Here is a 27,479-nt window from a genome sequence, read left to right as displayed (position 1 = left end):
TTTTGAAACTCTGCTTTCTTGGCCATCGCTTGTTGCAGTGGAGTAAACGGAATGCACGATTGTGTTTTTAAAGGCGCAAGCAGAAATTTATTGAAAATTTGGAGCAGAAATCTCTCATGAACTTCTGACAAACTTTTCCTTTTGTTTAGGATCCAATGATCTGCATAAAATTAGTTGTTAAATTGCTTGAGGTGGCTAATCAAATGTCGCGAATTAAAGAAAAAAATCAGGACTTATTACAAATTAAAAAAAAAAGGAAAAGGAACCCTTGTCTGCCTTAATTTTAAGGTAGCATTTATTTTGTTCTTTGACAAAACCAAGAAATAGGAAAACCTTTTAGCAAAACTACCGATAAAACTTAGAAAGAAACTGGTACAATGACTTGGTATTCCTGGAATCAGTCAATTAAAATATGGGAACAGACTGAAAAAATCAAGGGCATTAAACATTCCTGATGACATGCGAAGCTATCTTAGAGACAGCAGCGAGAGCTTCTGTACAAGTAGGTTTGATGTAACGCTCTGGCAGCAAGAATCCGTATCTGCCTGTATCTCGAAGTTCAATTGTAAATGAATATTTGATGCCCAAGTCATAGATCCAGTCATCCGAACCTCCTGGAGCTAGATCTACAAGAAGAAAAAAAGAAATTACGTTTTTGAAATTCAGATGTTTCAAGTTAACTAACAAAATGGATTTTTTCCCCTAAAAATGAAAAATAGCTTTGCTTTTCTGATTATTAAATAACCTGTTTCTGAAGGAAAACAGGTTAAGGAAGAAAATATAAATTACCCATATAACCCTACCAATGAGTGATAATCATCATTTATAGTCTAGAGCTTTTTTTTCAGTGCATGCTTTAACATTATTTTTTCCTATGTAAGTAAGATCATTCTATGCATGCTATTAGGTAACATTTCTACATATAATCTTTCATGACTAGCTTTATGTATTAATAAGTTCAAATCTACCTTATTTTTAATGATCTCACAGCGTTGCATTATAAAGTTAAATGTAATTAATTTTAATAACTTTATTTGAAGGGCTTTAGATTTCTTCTAATTAATATAAACAACTCTGCAATGAACACCTTTGTTTATACATAATTGCTTCTTTGTTTCTTTAGAATATTCTTTCTGAGAAGATTTGCTAGTCTAAGGGTATATAACTTTTACAATTGTGCTACATGTTGCCAAATAGCCTTCAAAAGAATTGAACCAATTTACATCTCCATTAGCAGGGCATGAATGTGCCCACTTACACTTCCCACACCATCTCTGGAAATGATGCATTTCTGGCAATTTTATGGGTGAAAAATAATATCAAATTGTCTTACCTTATGTTTGATTATCAGTGAGTTGAACATTTTGTTTGATATATTTATTGTCCATCTTTATGTTTTTGGTCAATTGTCTTTGCTCATTTTTCTTCTGGATTCATTTTATATATTGTTTATAAAAGCAGCATTAGTGTTATTAGCCTGTGTAACATGTGGGTTTTTTTTTCTTATTTGGTAATTTTGCTTTCAACTTAGTTTATGGAAGGGTTTTTACATTAAAATAATTTATGTATCCGGAATTTGTTTTAGGGAAAGACATGTTAGTAATCCAATTTTTAAAAATTTTATAAGTAACTTTCCAGTGTTTCCAACCCTGTTAATTGAATAATCTAACATTCTTAACTATTTGAAATGCCTTCTTTATAAGATAGTAGATCTTATATATCTGAGTGTCTTTCTACGCTTATTATTCTATTCATCTGCCTCTTCCAGGCTCAGTTCCTTCACAATGAACATCCTTAATTATACATAATTTCTTGTTTCTTTAAAAGTACTATACCTAAAACTAAACAAAAAACTATACTACAGACTTACAATGTTTTGATACTTGATTGGAGCAAATTCTTTCTTATTAGTCTTATTTTTCAGAATTTTACAAGCTCTTCTATCAAAAATATTCTTTCAAATGAAGTTCAAAGTCATTTAAGTGTTCACTGGGGTTGCATTAAATTTACAAACAATTTAGAACGACAGACACATTTTTTAATATTGCTTTCCTATTCAGAAAAAAAAAGTAGGTTTCTTCTTTTATGTACACCAGTAAAATTTTCTAGATTTTTCACAGAAATCACATGGATTTATATGTGTGCACACGTACACAACAATGAATCTATATACATATGTATGTATCTATATGTACATGTCTGCATGTGTATACATGTATATGTAGGGAACCAGTAAGAGCTTTTTTTTTTCATTTTTTTCTGATTATTTTTGATATATAAGAAAGTTATAGATTTGTATATATTTAGTTCATAGTCAACCACCTTACTCAACTCTTTGTTACTAATATTTTTGGTTTTCTATTGTTTTCCAGGTAGACAATCATATAACATGCAAAATGATCATTTTTGCCTCTTTCTAATAACTATACTTGAATTAATTACAAAGATGATTACTGAAGCATTGTTTATAGTATTGAAAAATATCCATCAACAGTGGATTAAAGTTACTCATTCATTCAGCAAATCTTTGATAACTATTAACAATATTTGTCATTTATTCTTCCAGCTATTTTTCTATACTTAGAGAGAGAAAGGGAGAGAGAGAGAAAGAAAGGGAGAGAGATTTGTGCTGAATGAATGAATTCGTGGAGATGGAATGATTTCATCAAAACAGGGAGTTAATCTATAAACTCATTTCAGCACTGAGGCACTATGTTCATGATTTGGGGGAAAACAGAAGAGGATGGGAGTCAAGAAAGCTCTGAATTATGAAAGGAAGTTGTGGGGTTCCTCTGTGACAGAGCAATGACCTGCGTCAGCAAAGGCAGTATTAGACCAGTGACACCAAGAGACAAAGAAACCTTAGGGACCAATCTGGCCCCAGGTTGTTTTAAGATAATTTGGGGTGATTGAGGAGGAAGAGGAAGATTCTAGACTTTCTACTAATAGAGCATCTGGTGCTCAGGCAATTTACTGAAAATAATATGAATGTGATTATTAATGTGAATGTGTTTTTATCCCCTTGTAGGTCATACCTGTTAAAGGAAACTCTGGGACTTTGAATATATTGTCTCAAAGCATTTTCACAAGCCATCCCTTCTCCCTGGTTTTCCCACACACCCTTGTTTGGCAGCCACTTACCAGGTAGATCTCCCAGACAGGTCGCCTACCGAGAGAGACCTTCCCAGGCCACTTGAGCTAAGTAGCCTCTCTCTCTGGCAGTCATTCACAAACCCACAAACCTATTTTATTTTCTTCACTTATCAGTAAGATTATACTATATTGTACTACTTAATTGTTTACATCAGAGATTGGCAAATGTTTTCTATAAAGGACCAGATAGTAAATATTTTAGGCTTTGAGGGCCATGTAGTCTATGTCACAACTACTCAACTCTACCGTCATGAAAGCTGTCACAGACAATATGCAAATGAATGGGTGTGGCTGTTTTTGAGTAAAATTTTATTTGTGGACACTGAAATTTGAACTTTATATAATTTTCACATGTCACAGAATCTTATTCTTCAACCATTGAAGACATGGAAAAATTCTTAGCTCACAGGCTATATAAAAGCAAAGAGAGGACTGGATTTGGTCTACAGGTTATAGTTTGCTGACACCTTGTTACATGCTTCTTTCCATTCCTGTTCTCCCGTCTCCCCCTCCAGTTCCAAAAAAAGAAAAACTGTCTGTCATCCCGTTGTGGATACAAAAGAGTCCCTCGATAAATATCTTCCAGCAGAAATTAATTTAAAATATTTGTTAAGAATTTGCCATGTACGTGTTCTCATTGGTGTGATACAAACACAAGACATTAAACTATAGCGTGCTATGAGCTATACTCTTGGACACAAGCTGTCACTAAAAAGCATCTAATGTAAATGGTGTTTCTAGGTTTGTATAGTGTTCAACCTGCACAACCATACATGGTAGCCCTGGGCATCTTAAACATTCTTTTGATCCTTTATAACCTTTTATGCTTCACTCAACTAGTGTGATACCAATTCTATAATCCCTCCTCTAGAGCAATGAGCATAATTTCTTAAGTATCATTTTGGTTTCTTGTTAGTGTATTTATATGTTAATACAGCCTTGTTCAATGCTGTCATAGCTATTATGCTTCCATTTCTAATTGTTATACTCCAGTTGTTTTACATGTGACCTTGTTTAAAGATTCCACTTAGAAAAATTAAACCCACACAGAAAAACCAAACACACAAATTTCTTTAGTACCTCATAGTTCTCCAAGATCTTAAGAAGAAATACTTACATAAACTTTCTGACCCACTGCCATGTGTATATCTGGTATTTCTATTAGTACTCGCAATAGCATGGACTGCTTCACTGGCCACTAGAGACTGAAATCAATAGTAGACAGAATTTCAGTTAATGTGCAGCTTTAAAATAGGACAGGTAGAAGTTTCTAAATCATACATTAATTGAATCAAACTGTATGTATGAAGAAATAGAGAGTGGAATGGTTGTTGCCAGGGGCTGGGGATATTAGGGAGAAAAGGGAGATGCCAGTCAAAGGATACAGACTTCCAGTTACAAGATGATTAAGTTCTGAGGATCTAAAATACAGCCTGGTGACTATAGTTAGCACCACTGTATAATACACTTGAAAATGGCTAAGGGAGTAGAGCTTAAATGTTCTCACAACAAAAGAAAAACTTGTAATTATGTGAGGTGATGGACTGTTAATTAACTTTATTGTGGTGACCACTTCATACTATATGTGTATCAAATCATCACATTGTACACTTTAAACTTGTACAGTGTTATAAGTCAATTATATCTCAATAAAGCAGGGAGAAAAGTCTACATGAAAAATCTGCATTTATCCAAGAAGTAAATTGAAAAGAATAAATTAACTTTTAAAAATATTTTTCTCTTAATGGAAAATTACAGTTGGGTGGCTTTAAACATAGACTCTTCCAATATATTGAAATTTTTATTTAATTTGAACAAAAAAGAATTCTCACATGCCCTTTTCAGGAATTCATTTATTTTGTAAAACATGATATATAAAACAGAGTTATACTGTAAAACAAAGTGTAACTATATTTCAAAGGCAAACAGCTTGGGGTTATCCCATTCCTGGGCAAAATGATCACCAAACTTTAAACCCAGCTCCTCTAAACAATATACATACCCGAGGCATGTATGATTCCCTTTCCATCCTTTTCACAAACTCTATTTTCTTTTTGTGTAAAATGTCTAATAACTCCCAAAGACTCATCAGACAAAAAAGATTATGTCCCTGGTGTGCAGCAGAATAACAACTCAGTCCCTGTATTCCACTACATTTGTTTCTAGCTTATGCAGGTCCTTTCTGAAGTTGGCACTAGCATTATGGTATTTATTGCCACTCTCTTCAATGACCCAAGGACTATCAGTGGATATCATGCTGTGCCATTTGTTTGAACTTCCTGTATCATTCACCACATTTCAAAGAAGGGGGAAGGTCCTGTCTCAATGCTGAAATTAGAGTTGCTTTTAATAGGACCAATCCCTGCAAGTTAGGAAGATCAGAGTGTGAACAATTCTCAAGACTAACATCACATTGGTAAGTGCTGCGCTGGAACTTGATCTTGGCAGGCTGTTGTAGAAAGCTAGCAGCCACAAACAGACCTACAATGCTAGAGACTCTTGTCTTTGTCCTGGTTCATATTGCTTCATATGCAGAGCAAGTCAAAGTGGAATGGTTCCCTCCTGACGTTCAAGGAGCTTGTCTGACATTTTCCTAGACAGTCCATCTGCTGGACTGAAGTTCATGTCCTCAAAGTAAGGCACAGCTTTTATAATTTCTCAGTGAACCCTGACCCAGGGTGATTCTGAATAGAGTTAGATCAAGACATTAAGCAACCTACACTTTGTCTTCTAGAGAAGAACTTTTCCCCCCAAGTTTTTGATTACTGAACTAGGCTTTTTAAAATATTGTTTTTGAAATGCTAATAAGAAAATGAATCAAGCAGCACTTACCAGTTCCTCGTGGTCTTTGGTTTTGCTTCTATTATAGGAATATGGAAACACTATCTTCTGGGAATATGAATGCATGCTGATGTAAGCTTTAATGTGGTTGATGTTTCTTCTCAAGAAATCAGCCACCGCCTTCACTTCTGGTTCCGACTCTGGGTAAAGTCCACAGTAGGTTTCCGAGCACGAGAAACTTGAGGCACCTTCCTCTGTAGTGAAATTGGTAAGAGTGGAATTATGAGGGGACCCGTCACAACCCACTGTCACTTGTGATCTCCCTGACAGTATCTATGGTGTAACGTTTTTAGATAAATGGATTCGCTCAAGCTCTGTAAGGAACATATTCTGATGTCCACTAAATGTTGTTAAGGTTTATTTTGAATTCAAATATTTATACACCCTCACAGCCAACAATCCAACAGTTACTGCCTGAGGGCAGCCATCTGGCAGCCTTGAGAAAGTGGCTAAGAGAGTCTCAGAGATGCCGGCCCTGCCTTCAAACTTGTGGTTATGTGAGAAAAATAAGCCCCATTTTCTTTAATCACTGTAAGTTTGGGTTTTCAGATGTATATAGTTTGAAACTTACCAATTAATATAGCCCATCGAAGAAAAGTCTCATTTGGGAACTCAGAAAATGCAGTATGTCTTCAGTGCTACTTCTAATTTGCTAAAGTGGTTTAGTAAATAAAATGGGATAGTGATATTTGGAGCCAGAACAATACTTATTCATTCCTTTGAGAAATTATAGTAAACATCACTTCGGATGGTGGCCTGACCCCCAGCACTTCTCTTTCCCACACTTAATTCACAGAGGCGGAGCCCTCAGAGAGCCACCTCTGACCCAAAAGACTCTTCCTTCTTGGAAGCAGTCTATTAGCTTCAGACTGGGTCCTTCACTTGTGTTCTGCCAACCAGAATCCCTCCACTGACAATTTAAAATCGAAATGCAGAGTCTAGTTTTAGTCCAGCTGCTCTCTTAAACAAATAAGATAATGACAATAACACCGCCGGCTGACATCCAAAGAGCACATGGTATATATGTCAGGAACTCTGCTAAGGTTAACAGGCAACATCTCATTTAATCCTCAGCCAACCTATGAAGTAAATGCTGTTATTTTAGGAGATGCAAACTGGGCACTGTTGGTGGTAACCATTCTTTACAATAAGAGGTTATGCAGCATATTGTGAATCACTCAATCACTGATTCCAATCTTGGCTTTGCCATTTAATAGCTATGTGGCTTGGGTAATTTTTTTTACCCTATGAGTCCAATGTTGATATGATGCAAATTAGTCTTTTATAGGAATGAATAACAGTAATGAAAGATGAGGCCTTAAATTGGACACCACTTTTAGACTTCCATTATGAGGACTGTTTGGAATCCTCATTCTATGTAATATCAACAGAACTTTTGTGGCCCAGCAGGGAATCTGAATTGCCCATATGCTCTCCAGCTTCCCAAAGCAACCAAACCAGACAAATTCTTTTAGTTCAGTGAGTGCTTTACATAATGAAAAACCACTTGTGGCACAAGATGGGCATCTGACACCATCAACTTCTAACATGTTGGAAATTTTCATTTCAAATATATTTTTATTTTATTTTACTTTAAAAAATGCCATTTACTAATGATGTGTAAGGCACTGATAATTGTTAAGACTCAATGGTGATTTTTTTAAAAAGTTCTAGTCTTATAAGCTGTTTATTTTCTGTCCTCCCAAAATTCCTATGTTGAAGCCCTACCCCACAACATGCTATATTTGGAGACAGAGCCTTTAAGGAGGTAATTAGGATTTAATGAAGTCATAAAGGTGAGACCCCGGTCTAATATCTTCAAAAGAAGAGAGAAACACCAGGGAGGCTCGCAGACAGAGAAAAGGCCATGTGAAGACATAGCAAGACGGCGGCTGTCTGCAAGCCAAGGAGAGAGGCCTCAGGAAAGAAACCACCTTGCTGACACCTTGATATTGGACTTAGAGCCTCCAGAACTGTAAGCAATAAGTTTCTCTTGTTTGAACCACCCAATCTGTGGTATTTTATTATGGCAGCCCTCTCAGACTAAGATACCCCTCCCATATTCCCATCTTAACACACACACACACACACACACACACACACACACAATTTTAATACAGAGGATGGGTAAAATGAACATAAAATGAATAAGAAGGCTTGATCCATTACTTCCTGTTAATAAGTGAAGTATTCTTCTTGATTCTCTACAAAGTATAAAGGCACATTCTAGTTGCAGGGTCAAGGAAGAGATAAGATTTAATTCTTCTTTCTCATTATCTTGCCCACATAGTACTGAAGAGACACTCAGGCACTTGGCCAAAAAAAAAAAAAAAGAGTTCCTTATTGTTACTTTTAGTTTTATTTGAAACTCTCTCTTGTCTATATGCTTGTTTTTGACTCCGGTGATATATATATAAGAATACAGCACCAGGCCTGATTGGGGCCTGAAATATTTCTTGATGGCAATGACAGAAGATGTTTTGACTACTGGGCTATTCCAATTTGGTAACATTGCTTTCACCATGAAAAACGTTAAGTAACACAGGGCACGAACTCACACCTTCCTCCATCTCCCTGAGAGCAGACAATATTCCTGAGTGCCTAAATCAATATTCACTGAGAACCTTAACTCACTCAAATCGAAGAACAAGGAACTCCCATGGTACTAGACATAAGTTTCTCTTTATGATATTCATGAAGGAGCTGAAGACAGTGAATAGTGAACACAAAAGAAGATGTTTCCAAACACTACAGAAGTAAATATTTTCCTGCGCAATTGAAAAGGAGAGCTACCCACCCAACCTTAGTCTTTGATATCCTAATAATGAATGTTATCTGTTTATGAAAGTAGGAAATTTAGCAGTCGCTTCCTTATGATTCTAGGGAATCGACCCTTATGATTCGAATTTTAGAATTTTGAAGCTAGAAGGGAGCTTAAAGAACTGGTCCACCTTCCTTCTTTCAAAGATGTGGATATGACGGGGAAGAGCGTGTAAGGGTGATTTGCTTATTGTAGTCAACTTTCATAGCATTATGTTTAACCAAAAATTTATTGTATGAATTGTTTCCTGATTCAGGTAGGCCTCCCCTCTAATTAGCTCGAATTAACAGGCATTTATGAATATCACCTTTTAAATGAAGACAAATTACTCAAAATAATGCAAACAACCTACCACACCAGTGTTTGGAAGCAAAGTTCCTGTTCAGGTCTGTTCCGATGCAAGAATTATTTTCATGGAAAGAACGGTTCTTTCTCCACATTCGATTCTAAATAAACAAAACACAGGTAACCAGGGCGGTCATGTCTGCAATTCACAAAAGATGTGACTTTTAAAGCCTCAGTGGACAGTGTTGTGTTTCTTTCCTGCAGCTCCGTGGCTTCACCCTGTAACTGTCCTCATAGCACCTTTGCACCACCCCTGTTCTGTCCAGGTCTCAGCCGGGTTCACTCAAACTATTTTAGTTTGAACCACATGAAATGGTGGTATTTGATGAGTTTTGACTCAACAAAATTTTTTTCATTTGGTTTTGCTAGGCTGATTGTTAGCCTTCTTGTTTGGTTTTGTTTCCTTTAAATTAATTTTAGGCATTGTCATTTTGAGTTCCTTCTAAGAAAAGTAAAATAACTTTGTGTTTCAACTCAAATTAAAACTATATCATGAGTTCCTTATTTTAATTGACATGTACTTGACATATAACATTGTGTAAACTTAAGGTGTTCAACATGTTGATTTGATACATTTATATATTATAATGTGATTGCCATTGTATTTTTCAACTCCCTGCTCCAAAAGTCCATTTAATATATTGTCCTTGGATAGAGGACATATCAGATATTAAAATGGTAAGAACAGATACTACATTTGATCTTAGCCAAAATGCCGAGAAGCGATTGAGATGACTTTTTCATCAATCTCCTTCACCATTCCCATCTCTTCTGCTTAAATTCCCATCTACATAAAATAATCCCTTATGTTTCTCATCACTGCAATTATTCCCATTCCCCTTAGTGTTTGTATGTGCTACTCAAGCAAGTTTTTCTGGACCTTATATGTTCAACTATGTTTTTATGTGCTTCTCATTAAATTTTAAAAATGACTGCACTTCATATTGCTTGAGTAATTTTACATGAATCATGATGATGGATTAGCAACAGTAATGGTTCCCAGTATGATAGATGAGACTGACCATGATACTCGTACTATGTTTGTTCATGACTAAGTTAAAGGGTGCTAAGTCTTAAATTTGCATATTGGTTAGAATGCAATTTTGTTACAATGCAAGTTCAGTTAGAATGCTGTTCTAATTCTTGCAACTTATGATTTTACAAATCAAAGTGCCATTCAAATAATTCCTAGTAAGAATGAATGGATGTAGGCACTGTGCATCAATTGTAGCTAACATCACAAAGAGAGATACAACCAGATATTATGCACCTTCTTTTGGGAGAACACACTATCACAGTGAAGTAGTCTTGCCAAAAAAGTCAAATCTGAATCTGATTAAGCTTCTAGAATCCAAATATCAAGTTTTAGAAAACACAGAGGACAAAGGAACATGTTAAAACTGCAACATGGCAATGCAAGAAGGAAACCCAGACAATGAGCAACTCTTTTCTTCAAAGAAAAAAATTACAAGGAAATAGAGAAAAAGAGATGGAGAGAGAGTTTATGGATTACAATAGAAACAAAAGGTATCAACCAATCATGACATATTAGTCTTATTTGGATTCTGAACCAAAGAAATAAACTTTTTAAAAAAGTTAGGATACAATTGGAAATTTAAATACTAATTGGAAATTCTATATTAAGTAATTATTGTTCATTTTAAAGTATAATTGTACTGTGATTATTTTTTAAGACCTCTTTCAGAGATGCATCCTGAAATATTTATTGATGAAATGATAAGGTGTCTGAGATTTGCTCCAAAATAATATAGGTAAGGTAGAAGTGGGGCGGGGATATAGACAATAAAAAGATCGGCCATGAGTTGACTGGCTGTATGGTAGGTAGAGTTTACCATATAATTTACCATACAATTACCATATAATTATTTACCATATAATTATTCCCACTCATGCATGATTGAACATTTCTATAATGAATTTTTAAAAATTTTTGTAATAAAAACATTATGCCAGGATCCAGGATTCTATAAGTAATTCAGCCTGTGTATACTTTATCCCCAAAAGGGGCATGTTTTGTTTTCTTTGCCTTCACCTACCTTTTTCCATGTGTAGTCATAACCGTCCACATTAACCACCGGCATAACATAGAAATCCATGTGCCTCAGAAGGTTGGCATACACCTTCTCTTTCTCATAGAATTGAGTTACCTACAGATTAAACCAAGTATGTTTAATAATGTATCTTTTAAACCCTTATAAACTTTGTTTCTTTTTATAAGTTGAGATATAATTGACATATAATTTTATATAGTTGACCCTTGAGTAACAGGGGTTTGAACTGTGTGGGTCCACTTGTATGGAGATGTTTTTCAATAGTATATACTACAGTACGATACGAACTGTAGTTCATCGAATCCACGCAAGCAGAACCGTGGATATGGAGGGCTGACTATAAAGCTATGTGTGGATTTTCAAGTGTATGGAGGGTGGGCTCCCCTAACCCTTGCATTGTTCAAGGGTCAACTGTGTTAGTTTCAGGTATATAATGTAATGATTCAATATTTGTATATATTGTGAAGTTATAATCTCGTTAACATCCATGTAGTTAACTTCCACTAAATTTAGTCTATTTCTTTTCTTTAAAAAAATATTTGACATGTCTAGATTTTCAGATTTAACTTTCAGGAAAAAAATATTAATTCCTTGAAAAGTCTGAACTTAAGATAATATGCTGCCAAGTGGTGGTAAATGCCTTGGACATGGGACAGGTGGTAAAGTGCATGCCTAGCACGCACAAGGTCCTGGGTTCAATCCCCAGTACTTCCTCTAACAAATAAATAAATAAATAAACCTAATTACCACCACCCCCCATTAAAAATTTAAAAAATTTTATTGTTTATGCTGACTTGGGCTACAAAAATCAGCTTCACATTGTTGGGGCAAAATACTTGACTATAAGGTTTTTGAGCTACATTTTGTTTCCCATTGTATCTCCACAGTCTGGAAGCTCATAGGCAATTCATAAATATTTATGAAATCAAAATTTTCATCTTACAAAGATTGAGCAAGTGGCTGTGGGAGGGGGATAACATGCAATAGGAGGGAAGACGTGTCAGGGTAGGAGGGACAGCAATTAGGGACAACTTGACTGATATGAATTAGAGTCAATATGAATTGGACTTTCTTTCCAGTCCTTTTCAGGTTCAGAACTAGAATGAAAAATGAATGTTCCTTCCCTCTTGCTTTGCATGCTTTTCTCTCCACTTACTGCTGCTCCCTTCATTGTCTAAAATGAATAAAACTACCCAGTTTGGGGAAGGTTCCAGATCATCAAATGACTAGGCTGTGCTTAGGGTCTGGTGGTAGGAACTTTTCAGTAGGCTCGCGGATACTATAGCTCCATTGATGGGGGAGAGGAGATGGTAAGGCAAACAAAGGTAGGTAGAAATGCATTTTTCTACATACAAAGACATTTGTGTTGATACAGAGACAACAATAACCATTATCAGAAGGACATATATGTCAAGTTATTTTTCCAGTGGCAATGGCTCTTTGTATAAATCAGTGTAGAGAACATATATGCCCATTTCACAGGATTTGAAGCATAATTTTTTTACTGTTTTCATTTATTATAAAGGTTTATAGTCATTATAATATTTACTTTAATGACATACTCTTTGTCTTATATATGAATGTTTATATGCCAAGGCCTTCTTCAGGGACAAAATTCCCTATTATACATGGAAAAGTATAATCTGTTTTGTCGTGTTGTACTTTATGTTCAGTCTCCAAGGGCTGAATATGGCAAAGGATATCTGGATAATTCAAACAAAAAGAAAAAGAAATTAATTGGAACGCACCTTAGATAATTGCTTCAGTTCCTCCCTTCACTTTGTAAACATAATACAAGTGCATATGTTTCTTAATTACGTTCCAGTGTTTAGCTTCAGCCAGAAATTTGGAAAGGATAAGGCAGACAATCTTCAGGGTGATCTAAATGCTTAAAGTCATGGTTCTCAAACTTACTATGCATAAAAGTCACTGGGAAGCCTGTGAAAATTGTAGATTCCCAAGACTCACCTCCAGAGATTTTAGGTCGAGAATTCCAGGATGTGAGCTGGGAGCACCCATTTACTAAACAGGCCACTTGATTCTGACACAGGTGGTCCTGGATCACATACAGAGAAACTCTGGCTTAAGAGAATGTGAATACTTACGTAGCCTATGAACCATAAGCAGAAAGCAGGAGAGATCCATTCTCTGGCATGGATTCCACAGTCAATCCACATGGCATTTTTGGTCCTTTGTTCTTTTCTAGAAACCTGCCCACAGAAAACCAAAAAAGAAGAAGCTTCACGATAATAACGTGCTATAAATAGTGCTTCTATTTAATCCTTTTAGCAGATCTATTAGATGTGAATTATTCTCTGCGTGTCTTTGAGAATTCTCAAGGGAAATGAAAAGCTGGTGTGATTAAAGGATACTAGCTAAGGTCACAGAGCTGGTGAGAGTCGGGACTGCGGTCTGAAGCCAGGACTCTTGATTTAAACTTGTTTTATTCCCCTACAATTACCTGGTGATACCAGAGCTGCATGAGGAAGTGTAGAGGTAAAGACCAGAGAACTAGTGCTTCAGTCCATGTTGTCACACTCCAGTTAGAATTAAGTGGCTATGTGCTGGATAGGCGGCTTTCTGGGGGAGGTAGGCAACAGAGAAAGGCTTGGGAGAGGAAAGCCAGTGATGCTAGATAAACTTGGATTCCTTCATCATTTCCCCAGGGTGCACACTTTTATTGTGTAGATTATTTCCCTATTTGACACAGAAATAAGCACACATCTAACCTCACACAAACTCACACCAACAGATCTGGGGACAGAGGCCTCGTTCTGATTTACAGTGGGGGGGGGTGCAGTGTAAGCTGCCAACTTTCTGGAGTAAGAACTCCCAGCCTTTCCTCAGTGATAGCCTTTGACGTCTTTAGAAGAGTTCTCTGAACAAAATGAATCGTAGTGTTTTCAAAATTAGAGCACAATTTTAGAGCATGGAGAATGGAGAAGAGCGTTGCAAAATCAAACAACTATGTGGGGCTGGAACTCCAAAACAAGAAGAAGAGAATTAGATTCTGAAATTGCCACCTACACCACTCAGGAAGGTTTCTTTGTAACAAACCTGGAGCTAGTGATATTCCAACGAGAAGGCAAGTGAGAACATCACATGGCATTGGCCACAAAGGGTCTAGTTGGACAAAGAGGAGAATTACCTGGCTGATTTAATCTACTCAATTTAAAAGAAAATCCTGAGTTGCCCAGACTAGCTGCCTTACTCGGCCTTCTGTCTAGCTATGTTCCGCAAACTCTCTTGGTACCTGTCCTGAGACTGGAAGGATGGAGGAACCCCAGAGACTCACATGATGTGCATATCCTTGATTGAGTAAGATCGGGACTAATGCATGCAGGAAGCATGGTTTTCCCACATGTACACCTAGGTCGCAGAAACACAAGTTCCAAAGAGTACACACAGCACGGCTGAAGGCAACTGTCATAGGTGGGTAAGCCACGATTACATGGATCCAGTCTGATTAACCATCTCAGCTGCCAAGAGGACCCAGTGTTTCCTATGTCTGCCTTGAGTTTACCCTGCAAATTCTTGTCAGATTGAACAGATTAAAACCCAGAAACCCTGACTCAAAATTTTATCTTTGGATGATCAAAGAGGCTTACCTATCACAATTAAGATAATGTTGGAAAAATATGTGTAAATGTATTATATGTACTAAATAAAATGTATTTTTCCAATGATTAAACTTTTCCAGGGCTTATTTTTATTTTATTTGAAAATTTTGGGGGGAAAAGAGTGGTAAAAAAACAGAACTGCAGAATTAGAAATTAACATACAAGAATTAGTTTAGTTTCATGGCTCCCAATATTCTTTCTGTAGCCAAATTCACTGACTTTATTAAAGCCAATTGATTCAACCGAAAATAAATAACCAAACAGATGGTGGTTGAAGAAGCTATCATATCAGTCCTACTGCCAAGGATCTCAGCATTGCCCTAGTTCCTATCCTTTCTGGGTTTCATTGTTAAACTCTTCCTTCAGTTCCAAAAATTCTATCAATGTTCATATTCGTCCAATAACAGATTCCTCTCTCTCTCTCTTTTCTTTCATTTTTTTCTTTCTTTCTTTTTTTTTTTTTTTTTTTTTTTTTTTTGCTAAGTAAGCCAATCAGAGGTGGTGGTGGTGATGTAAATAAAATAAGAATTTAAAAAGTATACCAGACCACTGCCCTCATTTTATGAAGGGAGGCACTGAAGCCCAGGAAGGTTAAATGGCTTATCTATGTCACATAAACAGACACAGAGTTGATTCTAAAATGGAGGTAATTACTCTTACACCAACACTGCATTGGTAAAGGGGAAAAAAAATTAAAGGTAATAGCCAATCCCTAAATAGCTGGATATTAAAGTTGAGGAACACTTGTCTCCAGAAGTTAAAGTAAAAAAAAAACAGAAGCAAAAAAAATCGAAGTAATAACAAGGATTGCTGGAGAAATAACACATTCCCCAAAGTTGAAAGATCAACAGCTCTTCTTACAACATACCTTTAAAACATAAAGTGGGTACTTCTCATATGAAGATCCAATGTGGATTTTTTCAATCATATCAGGATACCGCTCACTTATATCTTCTATCCAAGAATAGATCTATCAAAACAGAAACCCGCAGTCAGTCACGGGGCAAATTCAGAGCATCTCTCTGATCAAAGGAAGCAGACACTTTCTTTGAGGAAAGGAGATCCCTCTAAAACCTTTGTGTGTGGAAAGAATGAGGAGCTAAAACACTGGGGACAGGGTATTTCTTCCATTGCTTAGGAAAATCGATGAAATTAAAGTTTTTTTTAAAGTATCAAGGTTTAGAGAAAGTGGAAAAGTACTAAGAAACTTACAAAGTAGGAACAGTTAGTCTTTAAAGCATGGCTTCTTAAGTTATTTCCAAAGGCTCGTCACAATGAATCCCTGCTCTGTGTATGAAATCCTCTTTACCATTCACCCAAGAGTTCATTTTTATATGAGGTTTTTGGTTTTTTTTTTAAATATTCACTTTTCAAGAGTAACCTAAGGAAGCCCTGGGCACTGCCTTTGCACAAGGTGAATGGAGGTGTCATTATTTCACACTCATAGTGAAATCTGTGAAATGATCAGAGACAAAATGGAAGACAACCTGGAGAAAAAAGAATTCTCTTCTACCCTGGGAAGTAGTTTGATTCTGGACCTCTCTTCCAGGTAGAAGTCTAGTGGTTTCTGATCCTATCAAGATTCCAGTGGAAGGAAAAAAACAAATAAAAAATTCTAAGCCTGACTTTAGGCTGGTGTCTACTTCAAAGCCACTGTTGAATGATGGAACCTGGTCATGTTTTGATGTAGACCAGCTTCTCAAGGGCCATATTTCAGCTCTAACACCTTCAGCAATGGGAATAACCAATCCTTGGCCTTATTTCTGGGAACTTTTTTAGAGGTAGTTTCAAATAGCAATCCTAGCTGAGGGGAATTACAGCATCATTTACCTTTGGATCCTCTCAAAGTGCCATAACTAGGGTAAGTGGTACGTGCGAGAAGTTGTCCTGTGCTGGGAACTGAGATGCTCCTGGGAGGCCTTTGTGTCCCAAGCACCCCTGAGGTCAGTGTCTGAGGCACTGGAAATCTTTCCTCATTGGTCCCCTGTTTACCATCATTCTTCTAAGGCATGAATATATGTGAGAGAACTACTACATCAAACTATTTTATGTTACAGCATTGATGGTTCAGTAGACGTCCTCCAGCAGCAAAGGATGTGCTATATAAAGGCAACTCTTTATATGAACTTTATTCACAATCTAATCTGGGGTAATGAAGGTCACATCCTTTGAATAACTCTCTTCTTTTGCCATTTGTTTTAAGAGGTGTTTTTTGGCTGTTTGTTTTTCTCCCTACAGTGGTTTACTTAAAATTTGAGAATCAATGACAAAAGAAACCCTGCTTGACCCCCAGGTGAACTTGGGGGGAGGGATGAAGGAGAGATCAGCGGTGGAGGGGAAGAAAGGGCTTGGCAGAATTTCCTGAGAGCAAGACTGTCATGGTTCCCACAAACCTCTTAGAAAGGACGGGGGATGGGGGGGAGGAGAGGTGCAAACTACTTTCTGGAATGTCATTGTTATGAGCTGAATTGTGTCCTTCCCCCATTCATATGCTGAAGCCCTAATCCCCAATACCTTAGAATGTGACTGTATTTGGAGATAGAGCCTTTAAAGAGGGAATTATTAAAATGAGGCTGTTAGTGTGGGCACTAATCCAACCCAACTGGTGTCTTTATAAGAAGTGGAGATAGACTGGGATTTCAAAATTATAGAATAGATAAACAAGATTATACTGTATAGCACAGGGAAATATACACAAAATGTTATGGTAGCTCACAGAGAAAAAAATGTGACGTGTATATGTCCATGTATGACTGAAAAATTGTGCTGGAATTTGACATAACATTGTAAAATGATTATAAATCAATAAAAAATGTTAAAAAAAAAGTGGAGATTAGGACAGAGAAAGGCCAAGGATGTGCACACACAGAAAAGGCAAGGTGAGGACAGAGCGTGGAGGCAGCCATCTGCAAGTCAAGGAGGGACACCTCAGAAGAAACCAACCCTGCTCACACCTTGAACTTGGACTTCCAGCCCCCAGAACTGTGAGTGAATAAACTTCTGTTGTTTAAGCCACTCAGTATGTGGCACTTTGTTATGGCAAGCTAATACTTTTTTTCCTCCCATGTCTTTCCAGCTCTTTCCTGAGAAAAAAAAATAACCTTTCAAACAAAATAAACTATACCAGCAAAATATTTTAAAATACTTCTGTTTAAGGCACTCTGCTCTCCCCACCAAACCCAACACAGCAGCGACATAGTTTCCTTTTCCATTTTGCAAGTTGTGCCTACCCACTCAACCCCGGGCCTCAAGTTTGCATATGCAGGATTGCTTGACTGATGAGGGAGGTGGTCCAGGCGGAACAGACTAAGGCAAGACAGGAGAGAGAAAGGAGGGGGCCGTAATTTTAAGATCCCTGCCAGCCAGCGAGGCACATTGATTCTAGAAGCAGACTGAATTCTGATTTAACTAACTGGAAAGGAACAGATGCTTTTGAAGATTAAAAGAAAATTGATTCTTATTACTTAAGTCTCAGACGTCTTAAATATGGATGGGGACCTTAATAGTTTCTGGGCACCTAGCCAAAGACGATAAAAATGCTTATATTAAGGAATATAGCAGCATACTCCTATGAAAAAAATAAACGGTATCAGGGGATTTGTACCACTTGGAGTGCATTATATTGAAAAGAAAGTGCTCTGGGGGTTTACCCTCTCAACTAACAAATATGGGGAAACGGCTCCTGCAGTATGATGTGAAAGCTTACTTCATTCAACTAAACAGCAATATCTTGCTTACGTTCCTTCTAGACAAACTGGAACCTAGAAGTGTCAATAGAAAAAAATAAATTTCTTAAAAATTAAAACAAGGCATTATTATTTTTTAAGGCATTATTATTATTGTTACCATTTTAAATAGGTTCCTTTTATAAGTGAACTTTATACTACATATAAGTGAATAAATCCCTTTTATTCAGTGAGATAATGTGGTGACTATTCAATAAGGGTACAATCAGGATAATGGTCTGAGGAGACATTATTAATTGGACTATTAATTTATTTGTGGCAGTTTCGATAAAAAGACACCACTTTTAATTTCCTGCTGTTCCTTAGCATGTTACACCTAGCAGTTAGAGATACTCTTAGCTATGGACAAATATCCTGCTCAGGGGCAATTTACCAAAAATGATGCAGTCTTCCCTGGCAGGATGTCTGCAAAAAGATGAATTACCCCCTGGTAATCAAGCCAATTGTGATTTTGTGATTTTTTTTTTCACCCTCTTCCACCCATTAGGATTCTTTAATAATTTCTCATGGCTGAAATGGTAACGCTCGTTAAATGAAAATGGTAATTTCGGAGAGAAACGCAACAGCTTACCTCATTTAGTGAGTGATAGTGTTCGTAGTAGGAGGAGGAGGCCCGGGGATTGATCGTGTCCTTGGTCGTCTGCTGCTGGATAAGATCTTCCACATTTTCCAACAAGACACTGGGTGATGAAACAGAGGGTGAGCTAGTTTCCAAACAAGGCTCTGATTTTCCCACATGGCCGATCGCAGGCACGACAGGTGAGCATGGGGGTAAATCACTAAGAAATCTAACAAGGCGAAGTTCATCAGGGTGAAAACACCACCAGCTAGTGTCATGAGAAGCCGAAACTCACAAACCCGTGGGCTGGAGAGGGTGGGTCCTAGTGATATGTTTTTCAGGGCCTCCAAAATCTCATTCTTTCCCCACCATTATCAAAATTTCTCAACTGTGACTCGTTAGTGTCTTTAATGTGAACATGTAGGTTAATGAACAACTTTCTTTAATCCAGAGTAACACTGTATTTTTCTGTTTTCAGCTGAGGACGGAGGAGAAGCAGAAAGCTTTTTATTTTTGTTTTCCCTTGTGACAACCATTGGCCTCTATCATATGTTCTGCATGGTCAAATCTCTAGAAAAACAAGAGCATGGGAAAAGGGAAAGAATGGGAAAGTGATCTTATTTAATTTCTCTTGAAAAGTGCCACAGAGTTAACCAGGCAAACATTTTAATTAAGGCAGAGTTGAGCCATTCTGTCACCTGGGATGAACGATTTGAAAGTTGGTGGTCATTTGATAAAGCTTTCTTTACTTTTATTTAGGCCAATAGTAAAAGTCTGATAAAAGTCAAGGCTTTCACATCAGAAAGTTCTGAGTTTGACTCCCAGCTCTGCCTTGTCTGGCCTGTTGAACTTGAGAAATTCCTTTGTAAGTTTGAAAAATGGTTTCATCTGCATCATGAGGTTAGTATCTACCTCACAGGGTTAAATAAAGATTAAATGACACAATGTATGGAAAGGCTCAGCACTGTTCCTGGAAAGCAGTAAACACCAGCAACATGTTATTAATAATAAACATAGTGTATTATCCAAAGGTCGCCCACTGATACACAGAAGAGAGCATGGCCTCCAGGAAATTCTAGGGCGGCAGGAGGACACTGGCCCTTGGGCAATGGATACAGAAAGGAGACGCTGGACAGGAGACCCCAAAAGGGAGAAGGTGTGGATGCTGAACAGAAATCGCCCTGATACAATTTTTAATTTACGGCCAGACATTCCAGAACATTTACTGACCTTGTGAAGGAAGCAAAATCCCTTGTAGGCGCTGCTTTTTCAAGAGATACCACAAAGCCTACAAAAGGGAATGACAGTTTTGCTCCCCAAGTCCAGGCAGACAGAGCAAAGGAACTCTAAGAAGGAAGGGTCTGGGAGGAATTGTAAGGGGCTCCACAGTCCTTTTCAGATAAGGGACTGAGGTCATGAGAAGTTAAACCACCTGTCCAAGGTCACAGAACTAGCCACCTGGGCTTCATCGTCAGTGCACTTCAGATTTCCACGTTGCCATGTTTAATGTGTTTATTTTTCCAGGAAGCAATTATACCATCCGCTAGCAACTTGCATCATAGTCACTTACAATAGCTACTCAGTGAATAGGGAGTGATGCCTACCTGAATGGAATTCTGCTCTCATTTAAATGGGCTTTCACATTGCTTACATCAGACGCATTCACAAAAAAATGGACTTCTTTTTTCTTCGCAATAAATTCAGCTGTTACTGGCTGCCAGAGAACAATCTGTGGTTGCAAGGGGGAAAATGGATAAAACAAAAGAGTTGTTCACAGCATTCTCATCTGTAGCTAAAGCCATAAAAGGGTGTCTATACGGGAAATAAAAAAGACATTTCCAGATCACTGATCTCTCTTCACACATGTGGTAATGTAAACGTTTATTTGGTGTAAACGCTATTCGTTTTAGTCTCCTTTGTAACCCCAGTTGCTAAAGAGCCTGGAACATCGAGGTACTCCACATATTTGGTGAGACAATGAACTAACGGATGAATGTGTGAATGAATATATTTAAGGCCCAACTGTCAAACCAGGTGTGTACGTCGAATGTTTAAAGAGAAATGAAAGTTTATCTAGAAAGAACGTGGATTCAATGTTGTTTTTCTTTAATAAAAACTCCATACCCTTGATACAGTGATTATGTTGGTGTTCCTTTTCTTTCAACTAATTAATGGCCTTTGGGTGATGCCTGCCCATAATATTTACATTTTTTTTTCCAGTTCACGGCACTTTTCCAAAGCACATTCACACTCCTTGCCTTTGATCATTGTAACAACACTTTCGCATAGATGAGGCATGTGTGATTATTTTTATGGTGCAGATGAGGAAATAAAGGCTCGAAGTTACATTGTCTAAAATCACACACCAAGAAGTGGCAGAGGAAGAGCCAGATTCTGACTTTCTGGTAGTAGTTCCTCTGTCCATGGTGTGGTGGCTGTGAGAGCGCACAGGTCAGCTCTTCCATGGGGAGAGGTTTGTTGACTGACCTTCCCAGCTGCTGCCCGTCTTGATCCACCACCGGCTGAAGCTGTGCTCCTCCAGGGCTGCAGACAGGCAGTGACTGAGCACTGCGGTGCATTCCTGCTACGTAAGGGTTTCCTCTTACAGGTGACTTTGGCTTAAGGTCATATCATGGTCTAGTCAAACTGTCATTGGAACTGCCCTGCTGTCTAGAGGTTGTCCATGCACAGCCCTCCTTTCTGCCCAGGTGTCAGAGCTGCCTGATGGCACGAGGATGCTCCCTGTCACCTCAGGCTCCCTCCTCTTCATCCTTCACAAGCATCCCCCTCAACCAGGCTCTCACACCTCAAGTCTGGTTTTGAGTTTTGCTTCTCAGAGAACCCTAACCCAACAAACATGGAGCTGTCAATTTTCTATCATGATATTTTGTTACTCTAAGCAGTTTTATACATTCTGGGGAATTGGGTCCCAACTATGAAAATTTGCATACATTTTCTTTTGTGGTTTTGATGCTTACTCCTTGGTTAAGAATTATTGATTTTTAAGCAAAGTTCTATTGGACTTCTGTTATTGTAGCATCTTTGTAAATTCACACTTTCAATCCCAAGATACTATTATGCAATTGACTGAAAAGCCAGTAGCACAAATGAAGAGTTTGATTTTGGGAACCAGCAAAATCTTGTGATTATAGAAAGGAGGAGAAGGCTCCAAGAGCAGCGATTTATTCCAGCTATGCATAAGTGAGAGGGTACATGGGAGAGAACGTGACATACCAGACTTGTATAAAATAAAAACAAGATGAAGATAAATGAGGGAGAAATTACCTCATATGTTGCAGTAAGATTCTGCAGAATCTGAACTTGCCTAGAGGTTCTAGGAAGTGCCGATAAAACCTGGCCACTGGGGAAAAAACAAAACAGGATATTGATGTTACATAAAAAGTGAAAATGAGATAAATTATACTGGGAGGGGCCTCTAGGTAATTGTAAAAGGGAAGCAAAATTTAACTGTTGAAAGGAAAAAGAAGCTCACCACAAAGTGTTACAAAGATTATCTTGTCATTTGTGACAACATGGATGGACCTAGAGGGTGTTATGCTAAGTGAAATAAATCAGATGGAGAAAGAGAAGACCGTATGATTTCACTCATATGTGGAACAGAAGAATCAAACAGGGAGGGTGGGTGTGTATAGCTCAGTGGTAGAGTGTATTAGCATGCACAAGGTCCTGCGGTCAATTTCTAGTACCTCCATTAACAAACAAACAAAACAATGAACACACCAAACCAAACCAAAACAAACATCTAGATACAAAGAACAAAGTAGTAGTTACCAGAGGGGAGGGGAGGGGAGGGCGAAATGGGTAAAGGAGGTCAACCGTATGGTGACAGATGAAAAATAAATTTTTGGTGGTAAGCACGTGGTAGGGTATACAGAAGTAGAAATATAATGTACTCATGAAACTTGCGTGATGTTATAAATCAGTGTTACCTCGGAAGAAAAAAAAGAGAACATATACTCCATTATTCTCTCTGCTCCTTAGCAACTGCAAAATCAACAGCTCTCTTAAATCGGAGTCAGTTTACAGAGGGTTTCTTCTCTTCCCGTGTGTATGTGTGTGTGTGTGTGTTTTAATTTTAAAAATTAAATATTTGACGCATGAGAGAATATTTATGCTAACACTACTTTATTACATAATCCAACGAATGCCTGTGAACTTATTACCCCACTTTAAAAAGCCCAACTTCATTCTGTCCTTGAGTTCCTTGGGGTCTCCCTCCAACCCTGCTGTCCTGCCATGTCCCCCAAGGTATCCACCACCCTAAATTTTCACTTTTGCTCATTCCTTTGCTTTTCTTACACACAGGTATGGATTCTTAAACATTATGTTTAGATTTGCTTGATTTGACCTTATGAAAATGGTATCCATACTGTATGTATTGTGTGTCTTTTTTTTACTCAACAATGTATTTTCACGATCATCATCTGTGCGGAAGTATCTAGCCTTAGTTCACATGTGCAAGAATTTGTCTACAAGCAGAGTTGCTAATTCATACAGTACATGCAACTTTCATTTCACCAGGATGGTGTCAAATTATTCCTCAAACTTTTTGTATCAAAGTATAGTTTCACCAGTGGTAGGTGAAAAAGAATTCCTATAGCTCCTCCTTGCTAACAATTAATGCCGTCTACTTTTTAACTTCCCTAATCTAATGACTGGTAAACGGAATATTCTTGTGATTTTAATTTAAAGTTTCTGACTTACTAAGAAAGCAGAATTATTTCCATTTGATTATTGGCCATTTATATTTTCTCTTATGTGATGCACTTGTGTTGCACAATTCTTATTATTTCTATTCTAGTAAGTCTGTTTTTCTTTTCTAAATGATAACTTTTTAATATTTCATCTCTTAGGTCTTAATTGCTGACGTATAGAAATGAAAGTGATTTTTATATTGCTTTTCTATCCAGTTACCTTGATAATTTTGATCATTTTTATGTAAATTTTTTTGGTAAATGACAACTGCACATATTAAGTTTTGCTTTTTTTGTTTAAATAATTACAAAGGTTTCCTTTTTTTCTTTCCTCACTTACTGTATTGGTTAGGACCTTTAGTACAGTATTGGATAAGTGGTAATAAAATGCATGATCCATAATTGTTAAGGAAAACTTTCTAATGGGGTTTTGGTAGATTTCTTTTATGAAGTTAAAGAAATTTCCATCTGCTGTCTGCTATGAGTTTTTAATCACAAATAGGTGCGCATTTTATCATGTTTTTGGGAAATGAGCCTCAGGGTTTTCTGGTTTAATCTCTTTATGTGGTGAATGACATTAATAGAGATTTGTTTGTTTTTTTTAAGTTGACGCTTGGTTTAATTTGTTTTCTCACCTTGGCTTTGTCATATTTCTTTCTGCCTTGCAATGCTTGCTAGGTTAAAACATCCTGAGCAATTCTTGCAAAACCAAGGCAATAGGATAGTGTGAATCAACATGTATCTACTTTAAGTTCACATACCACTTCATCAGAAAGATTTTCTTAGTAAATTTTCTCATATTCGCAGCTCTCCCTCTATTTTTTGCAGGTAAGGGAGGTTCGGATAGAGAGAGAATGGAAGCAGTAAGGTGAGTGATTCCAGGCGAAATACGTGGAATCCGTGAACAGCAATATCATTCTCAGGTTTCCAGTATCTCTCTGATAACCACACAAGGCTATTTTATTTAAGTTTAAATTAGGCTATGTTGGTGACAATTGCCAGAGGGGAGCCCATTTTTTTCACTTAGAAAGATTTTTCTTTTATTTTTGGAGAAATATTGCCCCTGAAATGTGAGGATAAATATTTTTTCAATCAGAAAGAAAATGTTTTGCTCTTCCTTTATTTAAAAGTAACCTTAGATTTTGCTTCCATTCAAGATGGAGAAACAGGGGACCAAGTTTACCCTCCTGCCTGAAACAACTAAAACACTGGACAGCATCTATAAAACAAAACAATGGCACTCAGGAAACTGAACATCAACAGCATGATGAAAGATCGTCTCCTGGATTGGATCTTGGAACAGAATAGTGGAAAAACCGGTGAAATCTAAATAAAGCCTGGAGTTTAGTGTTGGTTTCTCAGTGTTGACAAATACACCATGGTAATATAAGATGTTAACAAGAAGAGAAACTGGGTGCAGGTATACAGAAACTCTGTAACATCTTTGCAACTTATCTGTAAATCTACAGATGTTTCAAATAAAATTTTATTGAGCAAATAAAACAAAAACATGTACCAAGAGCTCTAGAAGCTCAAAAGGTTATGATTTCTTCTACTTACTATTATTAGCAAAGGCTTCATGGAAGAGATAGCTGGGTAAATAAGCAGTGTAAAGGCAGAACAGCAGGAGACAAAGAGGCAAGGTCAGGAAAACAGCAAGAAGTTTACTTTTGCCAAGTGTACGATTTAGGTGTTTAGGGCAAGAGAAGAATGGTAGCCAAACAGAAATAAGTTTGGAAACTTACGTTAGTTCTCCCCTAGAGAAGTTTTCCAATGCATGCTGAGAAATTTGGTTTTTATCTTGTAGGCAGTTAGGAGTAAGGAAAGTGATGTCATTTGACTTGTGATTTACAAGGATAACTTTGACGGTAGGGTAAAGGATGGTTTATTTCGGATTCTAAATCCCAGAAATAAGCCTATGACGATTTGATTATCAAAAGAGGGAAAGAGTTGCTCACAGAAATGGTGGATTCAGAAATTTTGAGTCAATCCCTAGTACAGTTTAAGCATAAGCCATTCAACTGGTGATTAAGGATTCAAGGGGGAGGGTACCGCTCAGTGGTAGAGCACATGCTTAGCGTACATGAGATCCTGGGTTCAAGCCTCAGTATCTGCTTTAATAATAAATAAGTAAACCTAACTAACTCCCCACTGCCAAAAAAAAAAAAAGTAATAGTGAAAAGGATAGATATTCAAGGATATGTATTGCAGGATGATTCTTAGTAACAATGACGAAACCACACGAGTACTTACTGGTAACAGAATCCTTGAGTGTTGGTGGTGTCTCCACATTCTAGAACATTTTGTAGTCATCATAAAGACTGAATTAGACTTTTAATAGTTCATTTGGGGGATATTTATATGATGTATTAAGGGAGAGAAACAAGAAGCAACTGCATGAAACAATATTCCATTTTTGTAAAAAAAATAAGTTAGAAAGAAAAAGGAAAACTATGTGTTAAAAGCAGGAGAAAAATTAGGAATAAATAAACAGCCCATTGTTAATATGGATCTGAATGGTGAGGAATGACAGTTGAAGGACTGGGTAGGTGAGGGCAGGGAACAAATAAGATTGTTTTCAAAAGAAAGGTTTCTGTACTTCTGATGAAAGATAGAACATTCAGCTAATGTAAACTTACACACGGGTGTGTATAAATGTCTAGAAAAATGCATGAAAGACTGATTACCAAAATGTTAATGATATTTTTCTCAGGATGATGACATTTCAGTGTTTTTCTCCCCGATTTTATGTTTTTCCATATTATTTACTTTTTTTAACCAAAAAAGAACTCATTTTATTTAATCGGGAAAAAAAAAACTATTAAAAAAGTTACTCTCTGAAAAAGCCACTTCCCAGCTTCCCACAATAGTGATGACTCTCGCACAAGCACATTCGTTTTTTTTTTCGAAAGTCCTCTGAGTTTATCAGTGGAGCATGGTTACTGGTGGGTTTTCCAGCCTTTCACAGTATTTTCATTGCAGCATATCCCGCACAGGGAATTTTTTGTTCCCTCTTTTCATCATCTGCTGCAATAGTTCTGACACTTCTAGTTGAGTTAGTTAAGGCTATTATTTTTCTCCAAGTTTCCAAGAACCATCCTAGCAGCAGTTAACACCACCCCCCAAGGATCTCACTAGACTGTCAAATCCTGTATCACGGGCAAGTATACCTCTTTATGGACAGAGCCTCTCTTCTTTATTACCATCCTCAGCACTTCCACAGCCAGATTTGGCCATGACTTAACCTTAGCTGTTGGTTTGGAGGCCAGGAGAGGAGGTGGGAGTAGATCCTGAAGGCTGACGGTCAGAGATGATGTTATAGGATGGAGCTCATGGGGATGATGTAACAAAAGCCAGGTGGCAGTGCTTAATCACCGGTAACAAGCTGGCCACTGTTACTGTAATAAGCAGCAAGGTCAGAGTGGTAGCCAGAGGGGCATGACCCTTGGGAAACTATAGAGTTAGTTGAGAGAACACAGAGTTCTTAGGGGCAAGACAGATGGCAGCCAACAAAGGTATTGCCCAATCTTTACAGTCAAAATAAGCCAGGGATGGATAATGAGAGTGGCTAAGTACAGCCGTCTCAACCAAAACTCACAATTCGTTG

At 37.4% G+C, this 27,479-nt stretch overlaps 1 protein-coding gene and 1 pseudogene across 3 annotated transcripts; both read right to left on the bottom strand.

Annotated features, from left to right (window-relative positions):
- Positions 1–277: 277 nt before the first annotated feature.
- Positions 278–27,190, bottom strand: CPB2 (carboxypeptidase B2). Of its 3 annotated transcripts, XM_072976275.1 has the most exons (11): positions 27,043–27,176; positions 22,443–22,518; positions 20,762–20,886; positions 19,170–19,278; positions 15,721–15,822; positions 13,338–13,442; positions 11,218–11,328; positions 9,168–9,261; positions 5,986–6,188; positions 4,271–4,358; positions 278–626 (listed from the first exon to the last, which is right to left on the bottom strand). In XM_072976275.1, exons 5-11 carry the CDS (start codon positions 15,778–15,780, stop codon positions 442–444), a joined length of 846 nt encoding a protein of 281 aa, XP_072832376.1. In that variant the 5' UTR covers positions 15,781–15,822; positions 19,170–19,278; positions 20,762–20,886; positions 22,443–22,518; positions 27,043–27,176; the 3' UTR covers positions 278–441. The 3 variants fall into 3 exon arrangements, with proteins under 3 accessions (XP_072832376.1, XP_072832375.1, XP_072832377.1); XM_072976274.1 differs by lacking the exon at positions 22,443–22,518 and having other exon boundaries at positions 27,043–27,190; XM_072976276.1 differs by lacking the exons at positions 20,762–20,886; positions 22,443–22,518; positions 27,043–27,176 and adding an exon at positions 18,559–18,613 and having other exon boundaries at positions 19,170–19,260.
- Positions 9,708–9,887, bottom strand: LOC116283387 (U2 spliceosomal RNA; annotated as a pseudogene).
- Positions 27,191–27,479: the final 289 nt, after the last annotated feature.

Source organism: Vicugna pacos, chromosome 14 (genome assembly GCF_048564905.1).
Source record: "Vicugna pacos chromosome 14, VicPac4, whole genome shotgun sequence".
Classification (NCBI taxonomy): Eukaryota; Metazoa; Chordata; class Mammalia; order Artiodactyla; family Camelidae; genus Vicugna; species Vicugna pacos.
This window is presented reverse-complemented; position numbering and strand designations above follow the sequence as displayed.